Source organism: Crocuta crocuta, unplaced genomic scaffold (assembly GCF_008692635.1).
Source record: "Crocuta crocuta isolate KB4526 unplaced genomic scaffold, BGI_CrCroc_1.0 scaffold60, whole genome shotgun sequence".
NCBI lineage: Eukaryota > Metazoa > Chordata > Mammalia > Carnivora > Hyaenidae > Crocuta > Crocuta crocuta.
In genome coordinates this window covers 2,187,636-2,212,888 of record NW_027527145.1, presented here as the reverse complement: position 1 = coordinate 2,212,888, position 25,253 = coordinate 2,187,636, and the positions used below count along the sequence as shown (strand labels likewise).

Below are 25,253 nucleotides of genomic sequence, written 5' to 3'. Positions count from 1 at the left end.
TTCTTGTGTCACTTCTTAATCACTTCTTTTAAGTGATTAAGAAAAGTGATTTTCTTAATCACTTCTACTTGTGATTAAGAAATAGAATAACCCAAGGGCGCCTGGGTAGTTCAGTCTGTTGAGTGTCCAACTCCGGCTCAGGTCATGATCTCACGGTTCATGAGTTCCAGACCCGTGTCAGGCTCTCTGCTAACAACTTGGAGCCTGGAGCTTGCTTCAGATTCTGTCTCCCTCTCTCTCTGCTCCTCCCCCCCCACATTCTCTCTCATTCTCTCTCTCTCTCTCTCTCAAAAATAAATAAACATTAAAAAACATTTTTTTTTAAAAGAAATGGAATAACCTGGAGGAAAATATACTCAAACCATAAAGGACATCAGGATCAAAATTGGAGACCCTCAGCTCCACCATTTGGGAGGTGTGTAGAAGTTCCTTCAGTAAGGTTCAGTTTCCTTATCCGTAAAATGGTAACTTCATCTGGCACTCATAGTGGAGAGGGGTTCCAGAATGATCAGAGGAGAACACACAGGACAGTAGAAGCCCAAGCACACAAACATCAACTTAAGACATGTGAACTTGGGACACTTACGTTAACATCTTTGCCCACCCAGTCTTCTTCCAATGGTTAATCATTATCTCTTTGCTGGCCTTCACAGGGCAATTGCGAAAATGTTCTAATACTTCAAGAATGTAAAGGTAAATAAGAAAACAAGGAAATAGCTGAAAATTATATAGTGCTTGTTAAATGATCAGTTTCTAAAAATGCCGTGAGTACCACACAAAAGAACTTTTGGAGCATTAAGAAATCTAGTTTAACACATGATTAAGGGTGAGTCAAGGTCAAGTATGAGTAGTCATTCAGTTAGACTGTGTCACTTTTACAAACTGGTGGTTAGCAGAGGGGCAGGGGTGGGTGGGAATGGGTGAAATGGGGAAGGGGAGTGGGAGATACAGGCTTCCAGTTATGGAATGAATAAGTCATGGGGAAGAAATAGTAAGAAGAAGTAATAGTGTTGTACAATGACAGAAGGTCGCTACGCTTATGAGCACAGCATAACATACAGACTTGTTGAATCACTATGTTGGACACCTGATACTAATGTAATTTTAAAAATTAAAAAAAAAACCTTTTTACTTAACATTAAAATGGCAAGGAGAGGGGTGCCTAGGTGGCTCAGTCTGTTAAGCATCCGACTTCAGCTCAGGTCATGATCTCACAGTTCATGGGTTTGAGCCCTGCATCAGGCTGTGTGCTGACAGCTAGCTCAGAGCCTGCAGCCTGTTTCGGATTCTGTGTCTCCCTCTCTCTCTGACCCTCCCCTGCTCACTCTGCCAATTTCTCTCAGAAATAAATAAAACATTTAAAAAAAATTAAAAAGATAAAAAATAAAATGGCAAGGAGAAAAGAATTTTTAAAACAAAAGAAGAAAATTTTAAATGGCAGGAGAATAAGAATATGAAGTTATAATTTCTAGTGGCAGAAAAGCACACCCATTTGAAGAGAAAAGACAAGACTGTTCACCTATAAAAGTAACCCTACGTTATTACAACAATGCTGTTGTGGGGGAATACTTAAGAATCCTCAACAAAGCATAGGATTTTATGAGATGTAAATTATACCTCAACAAAGTTATTAAAATAGAAACCAAAAGAAAGCATAGAAAGAGACAGGAATCACGGGCTTCAAGCGCAGAGGCATTCTGAATGTGACAGTCCCTCACAGGGTCACCCCCACCCCCCACCCCAGGCCTCCTAGAATCACCACCAGAGGAGGCAATGGCAGTGGTGGGAAGTTGGGTCTGGATACTAGGCCCCCTTCGGGAACCCCCATGGTGTCTTTGTGACCTTTTCTGGAATCCATCCCTTTTCCTTGCTTCCGGTGGCCACATTGTCTGCATTCCTTCTGTTGTTCTGGCTGAAACATCTTCTTACATACCTCATCTCATCCTCTGAACACCATGAAACAGGTTTTACAGCCATTTTACAATCAGAAAACTAAAGCACAGAGAGGTTCAGTAACTTGCTCGTGGTCACATTCAGTGGTTTACAAACGACTTTCATGTATACGCGGATTTTATTCTTGGTTGTCCAATGTTAAGAAGCCACCTTTTCTAAAATTAACATTTGACAATATTTAGTTTAATACACCTCAAGCTGTTTTTTGTTTTGTTTTGGTTTGCTTTGCTTTTTTTTGGCACCTACTATGTATACACAGTACTATGAGAAACACAAAGATTAACCGCCACGGTCTCAGCCCTTTAAGTACTGATTGCCACAACAGGATGGCAAACAGCTAAGCAAACCTCACTATTTTTTTTTTAATTTTTTTTTTAATGTTTTATTTATTTCTAGGAGAAAGAGAGAGAGACAGCGTGAGCAGGGGAGGGTCAGAGAGAGAGGGAGTCACAGATTGAAACAGGCTCCAGGCTCTGAGCCGGCAGTCAGCACAGAGCCGGACGCGGGGCTCGAACCCACGAACCGCGAGATCATGACCTAAGTGAAAGTCGGACACCCAACCGACTAAGCCACCCAGGCGCCCCAAAACCCACTATTTTTAAGGAAAGGGACATATACACCAGAGGTGAAAATCAAGCAGTAGAATAATACTAAAAGAATTGCTCCTAGAAAGAGTAATCAAAACTTCTTAGAATAAGTGCACAGCGAGGGGGCGCCTGGGTGGCTTAGTTAGTTAAGTGACTGATGCTTGATTTGGGCTCAGGTCATGATCTCACAGTTCATGAGATTGAGTCCCTTGTAGGGCTCTGTGCTGACAATGCAGGGTCTGTTTGGGATCCTCTCTCTCTCTCTCTCTCTCTCTGCCCCTTCCCCCCTCATTCTCTCTCTCTCTCTAAGATAAATTTTTTAAAAGTGCACAGTGAGAAGACTAAATATGAAAATACAAGTGTGTAAAAAGGCCATAGCCTTGCATTAATTAACTCTCTTCATGGGACTCCACACTTCTCACCAACATTCTAAATTCCATTGGCAAAGTAACTGCTATCAGCCAATTCTACTCCCCACCTCTAACTCTGACAAGGCTTAAAACACTTCTACTACTCAGGAGGAGGAACCATGACAAACTAATGGAGCAATATTTAGGAATAAAGGCACCTTTTATCACGGTACAGCACATGACCTCCTCTACAATCTCTGAGACCAGGATGCTCCTACCTGACTGGTGAGCAGAGATGTGAAGAAACCAAGTATAGTAAGAAAAAAGACATTGAGAGGTGAGAAGGGGCAAGATGCAGGGAGTCTCTCAGGGCAATGCCTTAAGGCGCTGCACCCATTCACCACCCATTTAAGAAGCTGGAAAATGCCAGGGGAAAAGACAAGAAACAAAAGGGAAGATTGATATCAGAGAGAAGGGCAGACACAATGAATTCTCTGCATGCACACCAAAAAAAGGAGACAAAACCAAAACTTGTTCTTGAAATGCCCAATGACATCCACCATCCACATACTCCTGTATGGTGTGGTGAGTTTAAAAAAAAAAAAAAGACTACAATGAGCAAAAGGCAGACTGAAATGGGGCAAGAAAATAAAGATTTAATAAAAGTCATCTTGTTTATTTTTTATTTCCCTCCCCATAATGTAAGTCCCATGAGGCTAGGGACCTTGATCTACCTGTTTGTTGCTGTGTCCTCACTGATTACTGTCTGGAATACAGTAAGTGCTCAGTAATACATGATAAACATTGTTTGCAATGAATACACAGAGTTTTTTTCTACAAGAACATTATAAACTATCAACTATACTTTGAAAATCTAAACAGAATGGATAGATTTCTGAGATCATATGAAATACCAAAATAAATGCAAGAAGAAATAAATTTTTAATCAGTTCTTCCCTAAAATAAACCCATACTTAAATGTTTTCACACACGACAGAATAAGAGAAGCAGCAGCAGAATTCATTTTTATGAGGCTAATAAAATCTTGATTCCAAATATTGAACCCAAAAAAGAAAAGTGCAGGGCTAATTCCTTAAGAATATAAATGAGAAAAATCTTAGAAAAATATCAAGTAAAAAAGTTAACAGAGTATTTTTTTAAATCATCACAAAGGATTTATTCCAAGTAAGCAAGGTTAGCTTAACATTAGAACATCTATCAGTGTATTTCACCACATAAATGAATTAAAGCGGAAAAAAAACACATAACTTTAAAAGATGCCAAAAATGTATGTGATGAAATTCCACATGTGATTATGATACTCTCAAAGCCAGACATAGAAGAAAGAGCTCAAATGATTTTTAATGATATATACCCCAAACTGGAGCACACAAAATAGTAGAAAAAAGGAACTTTCTTTGCATTCCTATTAAGACAAGACTAAGTCAAAGATACCATATCATGCTATGGGTTCTGACCAATGTAAAAAGAAAAATAATATGCAAGATTGGAGGGAAAGAGATAAAGCTGTCATTATTTGAGGATGATGTGACTATGTGCAGAGAAAAATCAATGGGAGAGTTGAATTTCCAAATTGAAGATAAACTTTCTAGTCATATTCATCAACACTAACCATTAAATTAGAAGATGTCATTGAATCAAATGCCACACAGAGCAGCAAGAAACTATGAAGTTCCTAGATTTAACCTGAGAATAAGGACTTTATTCATAATTTTAAAAACATATTAAGGGGATATGTTAAAAGACTAGAATAAATAAAGAAATAACCCTGTTCACAGATGGGATAAAGCTGTAAAGATGCCAATTCTCCCCCAAACTCATCTAGGAACTCAGGCAATTTCAAGCATATACTTCCGGGATTACTGGAAAGACCCTCTAAACGAATTCCACAGTTTGTATGAAAAAAACTCAAGTTTACAAATAAGCTAAATCAACTTTGAAATACAGCAGAAAGAAGGGTTTCATACTAATATTTGACATAGCTCAAAGTCAACTAAAATTTTAAAAAAACACAGTGATACTGGTACAGCAACAGACAGACACACAAATAGAGAATCTCTCCCTCTCTCTCTCAAAATAAATAAATAAATAAATAAATGCTTTTTCAAATTTTTTTAAAAAATATATTGCACCAAAAAACATTTGGGGGAAAAGTCTAGACTCAAGAACAGGATTGCTCAACTTCTGCACTACTGGCATTTGAAGCCTGATAAATCTTTGATATTCGGGCCGTGTGCACTCTACGATGGTTCGCAGAATCCCTAATCTCTGCCTACGAGGAGTCGGGGGCACTTCGTACCACAGCAAAACGTCTCCAGACATTTCAAAACATCAGCCAGGGGACAAAATCACCCCCAGGTGAGAACCAATACTCCAGAAGAATATGACTATCACTTAGGTCCAAGATTCACCCAGGACAATATCATATTAAAGAGTATTGCTGGGCTCCTGTGTAGACTATTGACTCAAGAAGGGCAGAGAAAAGGAGGATCCTGAAGTCTAATCTTCACAGGGCAGGTCCTCATCCTGCCGGTGTCCCCGTCCTGAACTAAGCTTTTTTACAGCCAACCCAACCTCTATAATGTTTCCAAGAACCCATATTTTACGTCCAAATAAATTTTGTTGGCTGGGGTTTCTCTCCACTGGCTCTAACTATAAATGTTCTATAGTCTACTGACCACAGGCTAAACACGGCTTCTCAGAAACCCTAACTAGGACAATCCCTCAGTATACAAAAGACGCCTCCGTTCATTCCAAAGTCATAATTTAAGACAGAATGTTACAGTCTAGGTTTTGAAATATAAAAACATCTTTATGCATTAAAATATGCTGAAATTAAAAAAAAATTGTAAATATATCCCAAAGGTTAATAACCATTCTGAATTGCTGGATAAATGGTCAAAAACATTATAAATATTAATAGTGCAGCTAGAGAAAGCCTAAAATATTTTTACATACACCAGGAAGTGGTAGTATATTAAAGACAGCCTTCCTTTCTTTCTCAGATTTAAATCCAAGCCCTCTATCTCCCCTGCATTCATCATTACAGGCAAGAAACAGGGCCCCCAGAGAGGAAACGAGAGCTGTCACAGGACACTCCCCTTTCAGGAGGAGAGAACGGGGGACCACCAGTCGGAGAGCCTGTGACCTCAGTGCCTTCTAGGAAGAAGCGATGCACAAACAGCAGTGAATCCCCAAGGGAATAACAGTGTCGGTTTCCGTGGCCCCAGGATGAGAGCCAGTAGGGATGTGACCCCTCCACGTGAGGGCAGAAGAGCATAAAGAGACCCAGGAGCAGAGGTGCTTCCTGTTGGTGTTTCCAGAGAGAACAAGAACCAGCCTGCAGACCACTGCCCGCCACATGGACAGATACCACGGAGCCTCCCGCACATAAGATGGCCCAGAACAGGACCTGAGCTGCAACAAGGAGACAAAGAAAAATAACCACCTACCTGCAGGTTTGTTTTTTTTTGTAACTATGTATATATCCCATGAACTTAAAAAAAAAAATAGCACNAAAAGAGGCCCCAAAAAAAAAAAAAAAAATATCCACCACAGAGCAAAACTACCTAGGGATAGAAAACACGAAAAGATTTGGAGAAGAGCAGTAGAAAGCCTAAATGCAACAAAAGGAGTTACAGAAAAGGATGTGAGATGGTAATTAAACAAATTAAGATCACTATATATTAAGTAATTCGTACAATCTCACCTAAGTTTGTACCTGAGTAATACATAAACACCTTACATTTCCAGTGCTAGGCTGTGAATGATCTGTTGACTAATGATGCCAGAATTACAGACCTAAATTCACGAGAATAACAGAAAACTATTTATTAGGATCTGTCGTCAGAGAGTAGACTATAATCCCTGAAGTCACAAAACACCAGAGCCATTACAGACTGCTTCCAGTTATACCGATGGCTTTGTTTGTCTCGTCCAGCATTTCTTCCTTCCAGAAGCTACACGTCTAAGTCACTATCTAAGGCTCAGGTCTCATTCAATAAGAACATATAGTACATATAAAGCACTGAATTCATTCAACATTTTTTCTTTCAAGAAATTTCTCCTGGGCCATCATCCAAACTTCAGGCACAGTCTTGGGTAGTAGGCACCTGTTCTCAAGAAGCTTGTAGCATAATATATATAGCATGATGATTATACTTAATAACGATTGTTAGCATAATAATATATTGGATATTTGAAAGCTAAGAGAATACATCTTAAAAGTTCTCGACACAAAAAGAAATGGTGTGTAACTATGTGACATGATGGATGTTAACTAAACACTGTGATCATCATTTCACAATATATACACATATTATTTTACACACTTTCAACTAATAAAGTTATATGTCAATTATATCTCAAAACTGGAAAATATAAAAACTGGAAAAATAAAAGATTAAAGTTCTATTAACTAAAAAAAGAAAGTCAGGGCCCCTGGGTGGCTCAGTTGGTTAAGAGTCGGACTTCGGCTCATGGGTTCAAGCCCCACGTTGGGCTCTGTGCTGACAGCTCAGAGCCTGGAGCCTGCTTTGGATTCTGTGTCTCTCTCTCTGCCCATCCCCCACTTGCACGTGTGTGCATGCCCTCTCTCTCTCCCCCCCTCAAAAATAAGCANCCCCCACCCCCCCCCAAAAAAAAAAAAAAAAAAAAAAAAAAAAAAAAAAAAAAAAGACCCTCAAAAGGAAGCCTGTAGCAAAGACAGGTAACTGGCAAGTAAAGTGCCGTTCTCTTTCAGGGATGCATTCACAGAAGGAACGTCCTCGGAAGCAACTGATAGGGAGGAAGTAACGGGGGGACTGAAGCCAGAGTCTTGGCAAGTAGCTCATTCCTCCTTGGGCAGGTTATGAAGGCTTCCTGATCTTCAGCTTTCTTTTCTGTAGAATGTGGTTGTTAGAAGTGACTGGAACATAGGTACTCAATATATGTTAACTTCCTTTTTTTTTTTTTGAAAGACAAAATTTTGTTTGGTTGGGGTTTTTTTTTTTTTTTGGAAGTTTAAGAAAAGAAATTCATTTATTGAACAGCTATTATGTGCTAGTCACTGTTCATTTTCTCCCCCACAACCTGCCCTCCAAGAAAAGGAGAGTGTGAGACAGCCAGGCTGGGGAAGGCACGGGGGAGAACATGACTCCATCTCTGAAGTGACGGCTAGAAACATGAAATTGATGACCCACTACTAGTGGGTAATGCAACATAGAGCAGAAATTCTAACCCATCGATGGCGTTAGCTTATCTTTCTTCTGTTCATTTTCTGCTTGCCCTGTATTCACTATCCCTTTGTGATTTAAATTTTGCCTCATTACAGTGTGTGGATTTAAGATTTATATAAGCCCTCTCAATTAAAATTTATAATAAGGTAGGCTTTTTATTTAAATGAGTTGGCATTTATTTTACTTGTGTAAAATAAACTTGCTGAAACTTGTCTCAGCAATAATTGTAATCTTTATTGAATCCATGTTTCTCTGCTCTTTCATTCCATGATGCTCATCAAATACACACACACATAGGACTTCTGTCTGGTTAAACACAATAAACTGTTTATGCATTTCTTTCCTTTGTCTCCCAAAATCTCACCAAGATGACAGCACAGAAACTTGAGGTATTAACTCACAAGAACAAAGAGACTCTAAAAAGTAAAAGAAAAATTTGAACAAACTTTTGGAAGATGGAAAGTAGATGAAGAGGTCTTATGGGGGATATTTCAACTTTAGGACAGGTGAAGAGATGCTGCAAAAGCAAAGCAGGCAAGTTTCCGCAGAAAAGACTCAGAATCTGGAGGCAACAAGTCTTTCATGTAGGGAGGGGTAATGATAAACACAGTTCCATATACAGAAATTGGTAGACAGTGATCATCAGAGGTTTAAAAGAAAGTTCCAGCTTAAAAGAAACCAAAGCCGAACAGGAAAAACAGAAGAGGGACTTCGGAAAGACAGAGACCGTGAAGGGAATAAGAGGAAAAAACTATAACATAGTATCTTCAGAGAGCAAGACACTGGATTGCCATCATAACAAAGCAAAATGTGACAAGAAAGGAACAAATCAGCAAATACATGTGAGAGGGACTTCACTGCCAACCCAACATTGTCAACCTGTCCTTCAATAGTAACAGAAATCCCGTATTATTGGAGGCAGTGAGATGCCCAGCTAAAAACATTTTCCAGACTCCCTTGAAGATAATGGTGACTGATGAAAAATAACTAGAAATATTTAGCTGGCATTCCAAGAAAGTTCTTCTTTGTGCCACTAGCAGAATTTCCTTATGGGTCTTCACCCTGATCTCCTTACGGCCTGGACTAGCCACAAGCATAGATGCTCGACACTTTCTAATCATGCCAAAAGCAGAGTCACTGGTCACATCATTAGCTTGTGTCCCAAAATGACTCACCCAAAATGCAATTATTTTGGTTTTGCAAAGGATTTTAACATCACATTGGCCATGATGAGGACAGAGAGGCTTGCTGTTAACAAGAGTGAAAAATGAAACCTGAATTTTAAATGATTTGGTAATAATCAAGGAGCCAGCAACTCATCTGGAATGTATTAAGTCAAAGTAGATTCATTTCCTTACACAAAAAGGATTACTGTAAATTGCAGTGTGACTGTCAACCACAGTCTTTTACCAGATCTGAGGCTAAATTTCAAAAGTATCAGCTATTTGGCAACTCATACCTTTTAGGACTTAAATTTTCCAAGTCTAAAAATGTTTGCAAATTGGCTTAAACACAGGCAGTATAAACTTTATCCTTTGAATAAAACACCTAAAACTGTATTTCCTTTCTTCATGGAAACTATAAAAGCTTCTCTTCACTAAAATAGTTCATTAGGTTCCTTTTTAGTAAGACAGCATAAAAGGTCCTTGGAAAGATCTCACAAGTGCGTCTTCCAAATGGAGTACAGCAGGAAAACTAAATTAATAAATGACTCAAAGACAGACATACAGACACACACACACACACACACACAACATGAAAAAGTAAAGCATTAAGAATAATTGAGATAACAGAAATGGGTGGAGACTTGAAAAAAAAATTATATGAGAGGAGGCAGCTTCATGTGTGGAATCTACATGTCCTGCTGCCAAATCTGGAACTTCAAATAGACAGGAGCTAAGTGGAAGGGAGCAGGGAGTATAAGAACATATGGCAGTGTTTTCAACAGTGCAATAAATACATAACTCTCCAACTTGTAAAGTCTCAGGCAAGTTGACTAGCCTTAGATTTATTAGTCCACTGACAGAATCAATAGCAAAGAGGTGCTAAAATGGCTAAAATGCACATGTAGATTCCCAGAGAGAAGACAATGACAGAAGTACCATAAAGATGCAGAATTCATTACTTTTGAGGCATTTGTTCATTCCAACCTCAAGTTCCCATAAAGGAGTATCACAGTTTAAGAACATATAAAAAGGGTTCAATAAAAACCCACATTTACAAATCAGAGGTTAGAAAAAACAGCAAGTTATCTAAGCGCATTTTGGGACACACACATATCCTTAAAAATAGGGGTTCCTGGGTGGCTCAGTTGGTTGAGCATCAGACTTCGGCTCATGTCATGATCTCATGGTTCATGGGTTCAAGCTCCACGTTGGGCTCTATGCTGAAAGCTCAGATCCTGGAGGCTGCTTCAGATTCTGTGTCTCCCTCTCTCTCTGCCCCTCCCCACCCTGCTCACACTCTGTCTCTCTTTCAAAAATAAACACTAAAAACTTTTTTTTGAAAATAAGTCATTTTAGGAAAGGCAAAAAATGTCATCATTCGGTCATCATTTCTGATTATATACAGACACAAGTAGAATAATAATAATATGGGCACCTACCATTTGTTGACTGCTTATGCACATTCAATGTCTTTTTTTTCCTAAACCTTTCACCACCGTGCAATCCTCACTTTATAGTTCTAGGAATTTAGGCTTAGAGAAGCTTTATGTCCTGTCCACAGTCACACATGGCCATATGCCAGCTACGCGTAGCCAGCACTGCCCCACACCCTGTCATCTTGCCACTATGCTGTGCTGGAACACAGAGAAGAAACTAAGGCACAGCATTCCGAAAACTTTCATCTGCATGATAACTCCTTCGTGTCTCTATTTAAGAGAAGCATTTTATTTCCTTTCTGATTACTGTCTGTTTTCAGATTAACATGATTTTAATTTTCTTAGAGTTACTAAATCAAAGCTATGAAGATACCTTTCTCTAAACATTAAAAACAAAATATCTTCAAATTATTGTCAGCTAAAATTCCCTGGGGACAGAAGAGATATTTTCCCAGTTGATGAAAGAGGAAATTTAATTCAGAAGATTAAAGTGAATTCCTGATTTGTTCAACACACTAAGAGTACTTTACATGGCAGACCACAATGATTCCTTCAGACCCGTTGTCTGGCAACATACTTACCCTAAATACGAAGGCTCTGTACCTCTGAATATCCAATAATTTCACCTGCGGTTAAGGGATGGTTTTGCTAACACGAGTTAATAGCTTGTTTGACAGAATGTTGGTTTCTTGGTAGCCCTTCCTACCTCTTCTCTCGTGGTGACCGGGCCCCTACACTAAGACTTTCCAGAAGGATTTTCTGAAGCTTCATTTGTTTCCCACACTAACATGCTCCAGCTATACTTTCAACAAGTGAGAGTCTTGTCAGATTCAATGCCCTTTGTTCCCACTTTCTTTTCCCATGGTCACTTCTTCTAATCCGGAACACTATTGATACTCCTCTTCCTTTCTATCTTTCAGGAAACCAATGTTTCCTTAAGATTTCTAACACATTCCTGGTTTTCTGCCTAGCTTTTTGAATATGACCTCCCTTTCTGCTTCCTTTCCACGTAACAGAAGACATATCCCAAGGTTCAGTCCTTGCTCCTCTATGTGATACGGTCTTTCCCCTCCACTGACCCATTCTGTCCCTGGAATTCCACCATCACCTGATGTAGCATTTCAAAAAAAACCTCAAAGTCTGTATCCACAAATGTGTCCTGTAATTCTCACTACCTTCGCATAAGCACCTTCCACAACCAGTGGACCCCAACGGGACAATCCTATGGGCCCTGGCTCATGTTAGCACCATCTCCATCTAGCTCCAATGCCCTCCACCTTAATTTCCACCATCATCTTTCTTCTGCTCAAGCTCAAGAAGGACCTTCTCTATTAGCCTCCAAATGCTCTTCCTATCCTCAAAGTCCCTGCAGCTTTGCTGTCTAACATGGTCACATTTATTCCCATGATGTCCTGGGATTATCTCCTCCCTATCAGGGCAAGCCCCAGAAAGAACCACCATGGCACATACCCTTGCCTGTCCCTCCTCTCCACACACACCTGCCTCTAAACCCATCCCCTTCCAACAGCAGGAAGTTGTTCACATCATACTGTGAATTTACACATTTTATATTAAGCCTGAGAACTTTCCTATGCTTTTTAACTTAGCTCCAATCTTGAAATACTAAAAAAGAGAGACAGAGGCGGACACATGGAATAACTTATCGCACAAAAGGGTATGTATGTGCCAAAACCGCGTGCACAACTGTAACGGAAGGAAACAGGGGAAGGTGAATGAAGTGGTTCACCTTGAGTGTTTCCCTTCGAAAAAAAACCTAACTTCAAATACTGAGTCTATTGGCCATGTGGTGTCATGAAAGAAACCACTTCACTAATCTTTTTCTGTTAAAAAAATACATTTATAATTCTTTATAATTTATTTATTTATTTTTTAATATAGGCTTCACAGCCAGCACGGAACCCAATGCAGGGCTTGAAGTCACAACCCTGAGATCAAGACTCAGACAATTAACTGACCGAGCCTACCAGGTGCCCCCCCCAGAAAATTATAATTATAAAAAGAACAATGTTACATAATTCATAGAACACTTAGGAGGAATAATTTTTTAAAAATGTTAAGAAAAAGTCAGTTTGTATCAAAACAGACAATGAGTTTCAGCTTCCCTTTCCTCTATTTCTGAAAAAAAGCTCTTTGGAAAGCTTCCACTTCTCAGTTTTATGTGTCATTTCAAAATGATTCCTAAAAACAAACAAACAAAAATTACAGCGTTTTGATAATATGAGGCAGACCTCTGGTGTTGGAGTGGGGCAGGGGAGGAAACATTCCTCTTCTCAACTTCTTTTAATTATTTTCATTTATTTCTAAAAACGGTAAAGTTGAGTTACGCTTCTTTGTCTCAAATTAGACCCTGGGTTCCTACTCAAGCTAGAGGATACAAATCAGTGAGTTGTTAGACCTTTTTTATGACCAACGCCCCAAAGTTGCCTGCTAACGTACTGCTCCCAGTGAGGACATTCAGCTCAGACAGCTCATCTTCAAACGTCCTGTTTTATCTTATGATAATACTTGCTAACCTTTAGGCATCTTTACAATCGGCTGAACAAAGTCAATTTCCCATGCTTCAAACTTACTTTTTTTTAAAACCTAGCTTTAAACTTGCTCAAAACAGAACTGAAGTTGGAGAAAAGAAAACAAAAAACCACTTGTCTTATTCAGTGAAGTGAAGCACAGAGAGAAAATCCATCAAATCACAGGGTCAACAACATGTCAGGTATAAAGAATTAAAAGACATTTGTTGATTCATCCATTTAGTTATCCAGCAAATATTGATTGGTGTCTACCAAATACCTGGCACTATTTAAGGCTTGAAAACAAGGTAAGCCCTTGCACGTAAGGCACTTAAAGACTCTAGTGAGAATAACAGCCGAACCAAAAAATACAGCCTATAAAAGTAAATGGTAAGTGCTACGAAATTTGAGTATGGAGTGACAAAGATGTTATTTTACAGGGAGGAAGGGGAGGAGACAGAGGAGGAGGTTTCATTTGAGCTGAGACCTGAATAAGTGAAAGAAACATATTCATGCAGGAGGAACAGCAACACACAGCCCGAAAATAAAAACCTCTGCACATCTGAGGAATAGGAGGAGCCAGTATGACTAGAGCATGGGAAGACAGAGTGATAGGCAAGTAGGGAACAGATCTTGCATGACTCTACAGACCATGGTTTAAAAATGTAGACTTGGGGCACCTGGGTGGCTCAGTCTGTTGAGTGTCCAACTTGGGCTCAGGTCAGGGTTTCCTGGGTGCGCCTGGGTGGCTCAGTTGGTTGGGCGTCCAGCTTTGGCTCAGGTCATGATCTCGCAGTTCGTGGGTTCAGACCCCACGTCGGGCTCTGTGCTGATAGCTAACTCAAAGCCTGGAGCCTGTTTCAGATTCTGTATCTCCCTCTTTCTCTGATCCTCCCCTGCTCACACTGCCTCTCTCTCTCTCACAAATAAATAAAACATTAAAAATTAAAAAAAAAAAAAAAAAAGATTTCCTGGTTTGTGGGTTCAAGCCCCACATTGGGCTTTGGGCTGTCAGACCAGAGCCTGCTTTGGATTCTGTGTATCCTTCTCTCTCTGACCCTCCCCTTCTCTCTCTCTCTTGCTCTCACTCTAAAATAAATAAACATTAAAAAAGATATTTTTAATAAAAAATGAAGATCTTATTCAAAATGTAATAGACAGCCATTGTAGGGGGAGGTGAGGGAAGAGTTGGAAATACAATCTCTGGTTTACTTTTTATTTATTGAAGTATAATTAACATACAGTGTTATATTAGCTTTAGTGTTATAACCCCTGCACTATTCAGGGTTCATCACATTAAGTATACTCTTGTTTCTCTTCACCTATTTCCCCCATTTCCCCCATTCAGCCTTCTCCCTGGCACAAGAAGTCTGTTCTCCGTATTTAAGAGGAGTCAGGACTTTTGTTGTTTGTCTCTTTGTTCATTTTATTTCTTAAATTCTATATGAGTGAAATCATACAGTATGTGCTTTTCTCTGATTTACTTCACTTAACATTATACCTTCTAAGTCCATCTATGTTGTTGCAAATGACAAGATTTCATTATTTTTATGGCTGTATAATATTCCATTGTGTGTATGCCACATCTTCTTTTTTAATTCATCTACTGGTGGATATTTGGGTTGCTTGCATAGTGTGGTTATTGTAAATAAGGCTACAATAAACATAGGGGTGCATACATCTTTTCCAAACAGTGTTTTTGTTTTCTTTGGCTAAATACCCAGTAACGGTATTACTGGATGATATGGTAATTCTACTTTCAATTTTTTGAGGAACCTCCATATTGTTTTCCACAGTGACTGCACCAATTTGCATTCCCAAGACCAGTGCATGAGGGTTCCTTTTTCTCCACATCCTCACCAACATTTATTATTTCTTGTCTTTTTGGGTCTAGCCATTTTGACTGGTGTAAAGTGAGATCTCATCACAGTTTTGATTTGCATCTCCCTGATGACCATTGATGCTAAGCACCTTTTCAATCTGTTGGCCATTTGTATGTCTTATTTCTAGTTAACACTTTTAAAAAGGAATCTGGCTGTTATACTTGAAGTAGGGAGGATGGTGGGTATGGTAAGAAGTGGTCAGATTCTGAATATATTTGAAGATACAGCTAACTGAATCTTTCTACAACTAGATGTGGATGTGGAGTGTGATAAAAAGAGGAGTCAATACTGACTTCAAAGCTGGGGACCTAAGCAAATGGGCTGACAGTGGTGCCAGGTACAAAGATGGAAAACATTGAGGAGATGAGTAGGTAGGTGATAGGAAGGGGAAGGAACTCAGAGTTTTGTTTGGAACAAAGTGGGATATGCCTATTTGACCTACAATTGGAAATCTTGAGTGTACATTTATGTGTGTGTGTGTGTGTGTGTGTCACACACACAGGGCAGGGAGGGAGGAAAAGGGAGACACTGTCAGTGCCAGAAATCTAAAAAGGAAGTCATCAGCATATAGAAGGTATATAAAGCTATGGATTTGATCATATCTGCCAGGGAGAGATTACAGACAGAGAAGAAACGGGAAGATGAACCCAGGGATACCCTAATACTTACTGATCAAGTAATTTGGAGGACTGAGCAAAGGAAGATCAGGAACATTAAGTAAAATGGGAGAAAAATCCAGACAAGAGTTGAAGGAAATGTTTCAAGAAGGAAGATGTGACTGTGTCTAATGTTTTTGATAGATTGACAATATTTTCTTTGGATAATATGGGAAGTTCCAAATTGATTAAACGCCACTCAGGAAGTAAAGGTGAAATATTTGCTTATTTTGTCCTTCCTCTGGTAGAATGAAAGACTTTAAACTCTAGTGAGGAAGAATTCCAGAATCAAAGTTTATAATAAGGATGGCAATGAGTGCCCTTCCCTGAATATTATGAAATGGTGGTGTAACAAAACAAGATCTCTCCTTCCTAGATCTGGACCAGACATCTAGATCAAATCTCAACCAAGTCAAGAAGAGAAAAATTTTTGATCATGGTCTTTGCTTGAGTACTTACACTAACTAGAAAGTATCATCATTAAAAACATGACATGTATTTTAAAGCACTGTACAATAACAGTGTACAATTTCTGGTATGCCATGGACTATTGAAATGTAGGTCAATAAGAAATTGATACTTCTGGGGGTGCTGGAGTGGCTCAGTTGGTTAAGCGTCTGACTCTTCATTTCAGTTCAGGTCATGATCTCACAAATCATGAGATTGAGCCCCATGACGGGCTTTGTGCTGACAGTGAGAAGCCTGCATGGGATTCTCTCTCTTCCTCTGTCTCTGCCCTTCCACAGCTTATACACGTTCATACACATGCTCCCTTTCTCTCTCTCTCTCTCTCAAAATAAACATTAAAAAAAAAAGAAATTCTTTTTGTAAATAATCTTATAGAAGAAACTAATTAAATACAATCTATCTCCTATTGTAGCTCAAAGTATAATTCAATGTCATCATATAAACATGCTTCCCTTTGATACCACTTTAAATGGTTTACTGAGCGTTAATATAGTCATGTAGATCTAGCAGAATGCATAAATCTAAAGTCTGCAATTGTTCAAGAACATCTATCAACAATACTATAGTTTATAAAATATTTGATCATCATGGGCTTTCCAGGCACCAAAATCACAAGACAGAAGCTGTTTTCTAGTATGAAAACAGAACATAGCTAACTTACAGCCTGAGACAGAATGAGCACTGAGAGCCTACGGTCTGACCAGGGCTGCTCTGAGACAGTAGAGTATAGTGATTAAGAGGCCAGGCTGTGGAGTCAAATTGCCTGGGTTCAAATCCCCAACCACCACTTACTAGTTCTAATGTTTCCCAGAAAAAATTATTTGACTTCTCACTCTTCTTTTTCCTCATTGGAGAAGACACCCTTGGTCCTAAGAGTCCTTCACTCTTAAGGTATCCAGGGATAATACACTTAGCCCCATGTCTTGCACATGTAGAAAAAAGTACTAGTTGCTTTAACTGTCGGTTACTCACCTTTCTTGTAAAACTTTCGCAGCCTATTCAAGTCAGTGGATTCTGGCATGGGACAGCACTTTGTTTATAGACACATCTTCAAAATACTTGATACCAAAGTCTCACTGTACCCAAACAGTTATTACTCGCGCTGTTCTTTGAACCCATAGAGAAGTTTTCTAACCTCTGTCCTTATAACAATCTGCACTGTCCTTAAAGACAGACGTAATGTTGACTGCTGTGCACCATTGTCTAATGCACTCAAGCACGAAGCAGGTGCTCCTGTACAGACATGAGAACCAGTCTTCGAGCACCTTATCAGGGAGGATTTTACAATCCTTGGAAAGGCTTTTATGGGACTGTGTCGTGATTCATCTGTAAAATTTGCTAATGCTCATCTACTTAGAGCAAAGTGGCAGATTGAGTGTATTAAATCTTTGTTCCCAAAGTTGTGCATAATGCGATGACAACTCTTGTCCTTATTAACAGCTTTTAATACATCAGAAGTGTTAAATAATAATAATAATAATTACCTTCAGAAGCTAAAAAGTAGAGGTACACATATTTTATCACTTTCCTCAAGCCCTAATACACTTTTTGACAGTTAACAGTTTTAAGGAGATCTGCAAGCATTAATTAAATAAGCCAATCTTTTGATAGGACACAAAACAGTCATTCCTTCAACAAGCATTTGAGAACTTTTTGCCAGGAATTACAGGGTACAGAACAACAGAAACAACTCGGTCTGCAGATGGTGATCGATGACATGGTCTTCCTACATCTGTTTTCTCCTAAAAAGGTTGGACAAATTTATTAATGTTGCTTTGTTTTTCTTAATTAACATTCTCAAAATGAGTACTTTTAACTCGAATGCTGTTCTGTTCACCAGCAGTCTGAAAGTGAGGGAGGAGGTAAAAGGAGCCAGTTAGTCTCCACAGGAGTCCCTGACTAGCCAAAGCACTCTTCACATCCAGAGAGCGAGCCCATGGAGCACTGCATGCAAGGATGAGACCCAAATGAACTGAACGAAGCAGCACGCTCCCTGCCACACACCCGGGATGTTATTCCTCTCTCAGCCTGAGAGAAGCTTCAGGATGTCTGTGTTTTATCAATGGCTGAAGAAATACTGAGGTGTTCCACTTCCTCAAAATGGACAATTGCTCCACCCTTCAGTTCATAATTTTGTTGAGAATTCCAGAAGGTCTATCTCCAAACAGCCCAAAAGAAAAACAGGACAACTCAGGAGACGCTTCGTTAAGGACCCCTACCATGCCCATGACCTTGGGGATGTGCTATGCCAGGCCAGGGGCCCTCTGCGCCTTTTGTGACAGCATGTAGAGGAGCCAGAATCCTTTCTCACCAGAGGAAACCCCACGAATCATCTGTTAGATAAATGTCTAGCATCACCAGGGATCTGATAAGGTGGAGAACAACATGCATCTTTCATCCATTTCTTTAGAGGAAAAACACAAATGACAATTTCCACCTCTGGCCAGAATGTGGACAGCATTAATATATTCACTTAGATATACCAGAAGGTATCAACCTCTACTCGTGGTTGCAAACTAGCACAAAGCTTTCACAGGGTAACGTGGTGATGTGTCAAGAACCAAAAAATCATTCATTACCTTTGACCCAGTGAGTCCACTTCTCGGACTGGTTCGAGGACATTCCCTTTTACTAAAGGTACAAGTTCTTGCATTTCCCCTCATGTTAAGAAGATGCCTATTTCTAGCTTCCGGTACACAGGTACATTGAAAAGATCCAGAATAACACTGTACTGGAATCCTCCTAGTTGCCCAGGAAATGTCAAGACATGTGTGTGCTTATACCGCTTGGAGGCAGGCTATTCTAATGGCATCCCAGCCCCGGTTTCTATTTGTATGAATCAGTTCCTTCTCAAGAGGATTTTGTGAGTACACTCATCTCTTGCCATCATCCATCCTGTCGTGGAATTTTTTATTTTCCAAATATAGATATTGTGTTCAAGAAAGAGTAAAATGCTACATGAAGAAAAAAGGAACAAAGGGCCAATCATGATACTGCTCAGCTGTTCAAAACTACCCTAAGAAATCGAAGATGCTAGAAATCAAAAGGACAGTTGCCTATAAGAGATAGAGACTCATGTGCCCTTCTGGAAGGGAACGTTGTTGAGTGACAAAAATGTGCTATAAGTTGATTGAATTTCTGGTTACATGGGTGTAAATATTTGGCAAAAGTCCTACAACTGTACACTTAAAACTGGTGCATTTCTCTGCATGTAAAGATTTCCTGAGTAAAAATAAACTACTCTCAGCAACTCCTAACAGTTGTGCTGCATAGGACTTCAAGCTCTTACAACAAGTTATAAAGTCACATAGTGGGCAAGTGTGTCAGCCCCACTGCAGCTTGATGGAAATGCTGCCTCTCTGCGAGCCTGCCTGAGTCCCCAGACTCGCAGCGGCCTCCTAAGGCCATCACTACAAATTGTGCAAATCTCGACTACTACGGCTCTTACCTGGCAGTGTTGCTGGGCGTGTCTGTGTGTTGCCCCTTGTGGGGCATGCCTCTGTCTGGAGGGTCCAGGAAAGAGGCTAAGAATGTGGCATTTGAATCAATAAGCCCAGCAAGTGCCCAGTACAGAGTAAGCACACCATAGACATTTTCTGGGTAACAAAATGACTGAATGCAAGTCCCCACAAGGGAAAGCATTAATCAGAAGGCAGGAAGAGAGTGCCATGACTCAGGAGCTGGACTGGAGCAGAAGAGAAAATGCTAGGTAAACAGGCAAGTACACACGGCCCCCCAGATGAAGGCATATCTTGTAGCTGGTCCTGACCAAGCAACTGACTGCCTAAGAATGAACTCAGCTCTAGACACTGAAGCAAGTATCCGCTGGGAGAAGAAAAAAAGTTCTGGTCCTTAAAACCTTATTTTTAAATTTGGTTAAAGCTATAGCCTTCAGATTATACTTCCATTCAACAAGCATTTACCAGGAACCATGCCAAATTCCTGAAATAAAGAAAATATTCCTGGGGCGCCTGGGTGGCTCAGTCGGTAAGCACCTGACTTTGGCGCGGGTCATGATCTCGCAGTTTGTGAGTTCAAGCCCCGTATCGGGCCCTGTGCTGACAGCTCAGAGCCTGAAGCCTGCTTCAGATTCTGTGTCTCCCTGTCTCTCTGCCCCTCCCTTGCTCACTCTCTGTCTCAAAACTAATTATTTTTAAAAAGGTATTGTTCTTGCTCTGTTAGCTTATAATCTAACATGGAAAGATGGATAGAATTACACCACAGAGTGCAAAACGGGAGATCTCCATGAGGAATAGAGGAGAGGAAGGGATGGGTAGAGTGCAGGTGTGGTGGGTTCAGAAAAGACCCTACATAAAGGCTGATTTTTGGCCAAGCATGGAGGACTAAAGAGGAGTAATGGATATTAGCTATACAAGTAAGAGACTAACTGGCTCCTTTTACCTTCTCCTTCCTTTTTAAACAGGGAATAAGGTATATTCCACACAGGACAGCCTGGAGGGGAGTAAACAGCTTCCTGCGTGTGGGAAAACTCAAGCAAGGATTGGGGACCGCTGATTCTTTGTGGTCAGCATGTCACTTAACTGACACAGACACTATGGGAGGTCAAGGAAGAAGACAGAGACCTAGCAGGTTTAATTAAGTAGCAGAACTAGGACTTGAACCATGATTTGCTCCCACAACTGTGAGGATTTGTTTCCTTTATCCCCCCCAATCTCACTGAGATATAATTGTCACAGAGTTCGGTATAAGTTTAAAGTATACCACATAATGACTTCACATACATATATTGCAAAATGCTTGCCACAGTAAGTTACAATATAATTACAAAAACAGCTTTTTCCTTGCAATGAGAAATTTTAGGATCTATTCTCTTAGCAATTTTCAAATATACCATACAGCCATGTTAACCACAGTTATCACGATTTGGATGAAGTGGTCAAAAGGTATGAATTTCCAATTATAAGACAAATAAGTACTGGGTATGTAGTGTACAAAACAGTGCTGTTAATCTCTATGCTACCTGGTACCAGGCAAACAGTTATGGAGAAAAGATTTTTAAAAAGTAGATATACAGGCATAGACGAGATTGTAAAAAGCTATAAACACTGTGGTATGCTTCAGTGCAATGAAAAAATGGCGGACTTTAAAATCTTGGGACGACGCCTGGGTGGCCATTTGGTTAAGTGACTCTTGATTTCAGCTCAGGTCAGGATCTCAGGTCAATGCAGAGCCTGCTTGGAATTCTCTCTTTCCTCTCTCTCTGCCCCTCCCCTCGCTTGCACATTCTCTCTCTCTCTCTCTCTCAAAAATAAACATTTTTAACAAATAAAAAATCAGAAAAAGTAAATGAAATCTTTTCATGAGTCCCCCTAAAAGAAAGAACAAAATCAGATTTTTATTTTGAAAAATAATTTTAGCTGCAACAGCTAGTATAAGAAGAATTGCTTCTTAACAATTACAATTTAAAAAGTTTTTTAAATGTTTATTTTTGAGAGAGAGAGAGAGAGAGAGGGAGGGAGGGAGGGAGGGAGAGACATAGCATGAGCAGGGGAGGGACTGAGGAAGGAGTCATATTCTGGTGCCAAGTCTGGCAATGAGCTCACCTTGGCATCCTTAGGTCCTTCTACGAGATGACGGTGATACTGAAAGAATCAAACTCAGAGATAACAGGATGCACAGGTAAGCAAAGAGGTGGTGAATTACATTAGTCTGCTCTGTTCCAGCCATGAAAATTACTACTGTATATAAACTTCAACCTAAAGGGCAACATTAACCCACAGATTGGAAACTGGTCACCAACCAATGCAATGAGTAATATACCCAGTTTTCAATGGCACTGGTATTTTGTCTGTTCACTAAGAAGACTTTTTAATGCCCCAAAACAGAGAGACAGAGGCAATTAGTAGGTATAGAAAATTAGGAGTTACTCCAGAAAAAGTTTAAAATTAGAGGGTCTGGCCAGCATTTTCTACTTCATCACCTACTCCATGACCTTGCTGGAGTCAAGCTTCCTCTCTGCCTTTGCCTTTAAACTATTATGTTATTTGGTTTTAAACCAGTGTTTAATCATAAACCAGCTCTGCTACATTATTAATATTCCAAACAGCATTTCCAACCAGATAATAATCCAATATCATTATCTTGGATTAAAGAGTGCACATTCCTACATTTGCTTTAAATTGAAATATTAAACTAACCGAAAGAATACATACACCCCTAACCATTTAAGCACAATTTAAAATAGCCATAAAATTTTAATTGGTAGAATAACAATCACTGGCCCTTGACCCACCTTTTCACCTTCCCCTCTCAAAATAAAATAAATAAAACTTTAACTGGTTGTGGGAATAATACATTAACTATCCAACATCACAGAGAATGGAAATGACAAGAACATAGTAACACGGACACTGGCCGTCACTCACAATTTTATGAGGTTACTGGTGTTTCTTGACCTTGGGTTAGTCAAAGCTGCAGCTGAGAATAAAGACAACAAAGCATACTTTATGCCTCAATATATGTGGAGAACAATATGGAAGGGAAAATGGAGCAAGCATATGAGCATGCAGGAGAAAGACTTACATGATAATCTTCTTCACATTCCAAAATATGTTATAAAACACTTTGGAATTGATATTTTATCTTTAAATTAGGGGTTCTCAGAGTTAAGAGGCGATTGTGGCAACAAAGGAGTCATCCATTCTGCTTCTTTTGGCAAGAATGATATTTTAAAATATGTGCTTTAGTTGTAAAAGAGAAGCCAAAAAGACAAATAAATTGGGACACTCACTAGAGAAATAAAATAAACCTAACAGTAAGCACTGCTGTCACTTTGAATGCCCAAAGTGCACATGAATATGTCAACTATTCACTTATCTTCAATGAGCACACTGCCTCGCTCCCAATAGCAGTAAGGTGGAAAAATTATTTGAATGTTCATTTCATTAACTATAATGATATGGCAAAGCCTTTAGAAAAATTTTCTCTCTGCTAAAGATGAACAAAACACGTTTAGAGGGGATGGACGAGAGTGGGAAGATGAGCACATGCATCATGCACTATGATATCTTTTACTGCAACACACTTCCCTCCAGTTTGTTAGATGCAAATTTCTTGCAGAAAGCCTACACTGTCTGTCATGAGCAAGGTAAAACAAACAGGGAATCTTTTAGATTTCACAAATCGGTACACTAAACAAGAAAAGTGTGAAACCATCCATATTCGTAGATTTTCTGAAGCAAATACAGAGCACGAAGGTACAAACTCTGCATTAGGAGCCAGGTATAACCAAAAAGTGTCCTCATATTTCTTCCCTTCTCTTTCCCTCCATCCCCAACGCTCAAAAACGAAAGGCAACTTTAATTTCTTTTCTAAAATTATGAAGAACAAATCCTACTAATGGAAAATTACCTTTGGATGCCCTGGCCTTTCAAAGTTTATGAATGAGGGAAGTCATTTCTCTTCATTGCAGTGCTGGAATTTTCCCACTCTCATTTCAATTCAAAATAAACTGTTTATTCTTCTCTCAACCTCTGCATACCCTCCCCTCACACCTTCCCCCACCCCACGTTTCTAAATCACCTTCAGATTAGCTCAAAGTTTCGGTCCAAAAAAGAACACCAATAGCTAATTTCTTGACCCCCCTACTGTCTAGTGGGTAACACTACTCACATTTCACATTCCTTTATTTACTGTTAGAAATGTAACACCGAAAGTTTATTCTCCTCTTTCCCCACATATATACATTTGGTTTCTCAAGGACAAATGAATTCTTTTTAAACATTGTGTGCTTTGGGAATTCCTAAATATCCTGTTTTTTTCCGCTGGAATAATCTTTAAACCTAATTTGCATTTGTAAATACCTTGAGTAAGCCAGCACGTGGCATCTATAACTCCTAAATAACTGCAAGGCGGGGGTAGCCAACAATTTTCTAACAAGCAGTGGTTCCTGGTTCACATCTGCTCTGAAGGCTGCCTTAGCATCATTTAAAAAGTCATCGTTTTCATCCAGTAGAATAGCGGGTAGAAGTCCTGGTGTTAACTTTTTACAGATAAGTGTAACCTTAGGCGTTGACAAAGAAACCCCCAGAGACAATCTCCATTTCGACGGGTGGTGGGAAGAATGGAAGATCTTGTCCCTAAGGCACACCTGGGAAAGTAGCAATCCTTAAGTGACCTCAGGAGACTTTGAATGAGTAAAAACCAGGACCCCAGATGCCACCCGCGAGAAAACATCTCTCCGGGTGCGACCGAAGTGTATAACGTCGTCCACCCTCCCTCCCACACAACACACACTAACTACACTGTGCAGGTAAGTGCGGGCATCCGCACAGTAACCGCCGCTGAGAACCGCTCCGGAGGACCCGGGGCCGGCTCTGCCCTGGTGCTGACGTGGTCTGGCTCCCAAGGATGCGCGGTCCCCAAACCCGAGAGCACGAGCGCTCGGCTCTGCCCTGAGCCCCAGCAGAGGAGCTCTGGGGAAGCCAGCGAGGCCGTCGTGGGGAGGGCTGCACTAAGCTCAGCTGGACGTTACAAGATTAGAGAAGCAGGACTTGCAAAGTCCCGCAAACTGCAGAGCCGACCGGCTGCCACGCATCGGCACAGGTCCGGGGAAGAGGCTGCGGCGCAGATCGGCGGGAGCGGCCCCGCCGCAAACTCGTGCGGGAGAGGGTAAAGGCACTCACCTCCACCCATCTCTGGGCCTCGGCGAACGCCAGGGCGCAGTCGGGCCCGGCCTCCTCCATCCCTTCCAGGACTAGGGTCAGAGGGAGAGAGAGAGACGCGATGAGTGCACGGAGAGGCGGGGAGGGGGTCCCGCGCGCGTCGGGCGCCGCCGCCCGGCCTCTGCTCAAGCTTCGAGGCGCCCGGGCTCTCCTTCCCTTTGTTGCTCTCTGCGGTTTGGTCAAGTTTCGAACCCACAAGAACCTGAAGACGTGGCTTCTTCTCAACTCCTGAAAACAGCCCCGGGGATCCGGGCAGGGCGCAGGACGTGGCCTGGGGACTCCGGGCGGCGCGTCTCCCCCGCCCT

General features: G+C 40.5%; 2 protein-coding genes across 2 annotated transcripts in view; one reads left to right on the top strand and one right to left on the bottom strand.

Moving 5' to 3' along the window:
- LMO7 (LIM domain 7) overlaps positions 1 to 25,246 on the bottom strand; it is a 192,898-nt gene extending 167,652 nt beyond the window's left edge. Inside the window, exon 1 of the mRNA XM_077761210.1 lies at positions 24,910 to 25,246. Within this exon, the coding sequence (XP_077617336.1) occupies positions 24,910 to 24,969 (60 nt within the window). The 5' untranslated portion in view covers positions 24,970 to 25,246. The remainder of the gene's footprint in view (positions 1 to 24,909) is intronic.
- LOC144229551 (uncharacterized) overlaps positions 25,010 to 25,253 on the top strand; it is a 3,499-nt gene continuing 3,255 nt past the window's right edge. Inside the window, exon 1 of the mRNA XM_077761687.1 lies at positions 25,010 to 25,121. Coding sequence (XP_077617813.1) covers positions 25,010 to 25,121 — 112 coding nt within the window. The remainder of the gene's footprint in view (positions 25,122 to 25,253) is intronic.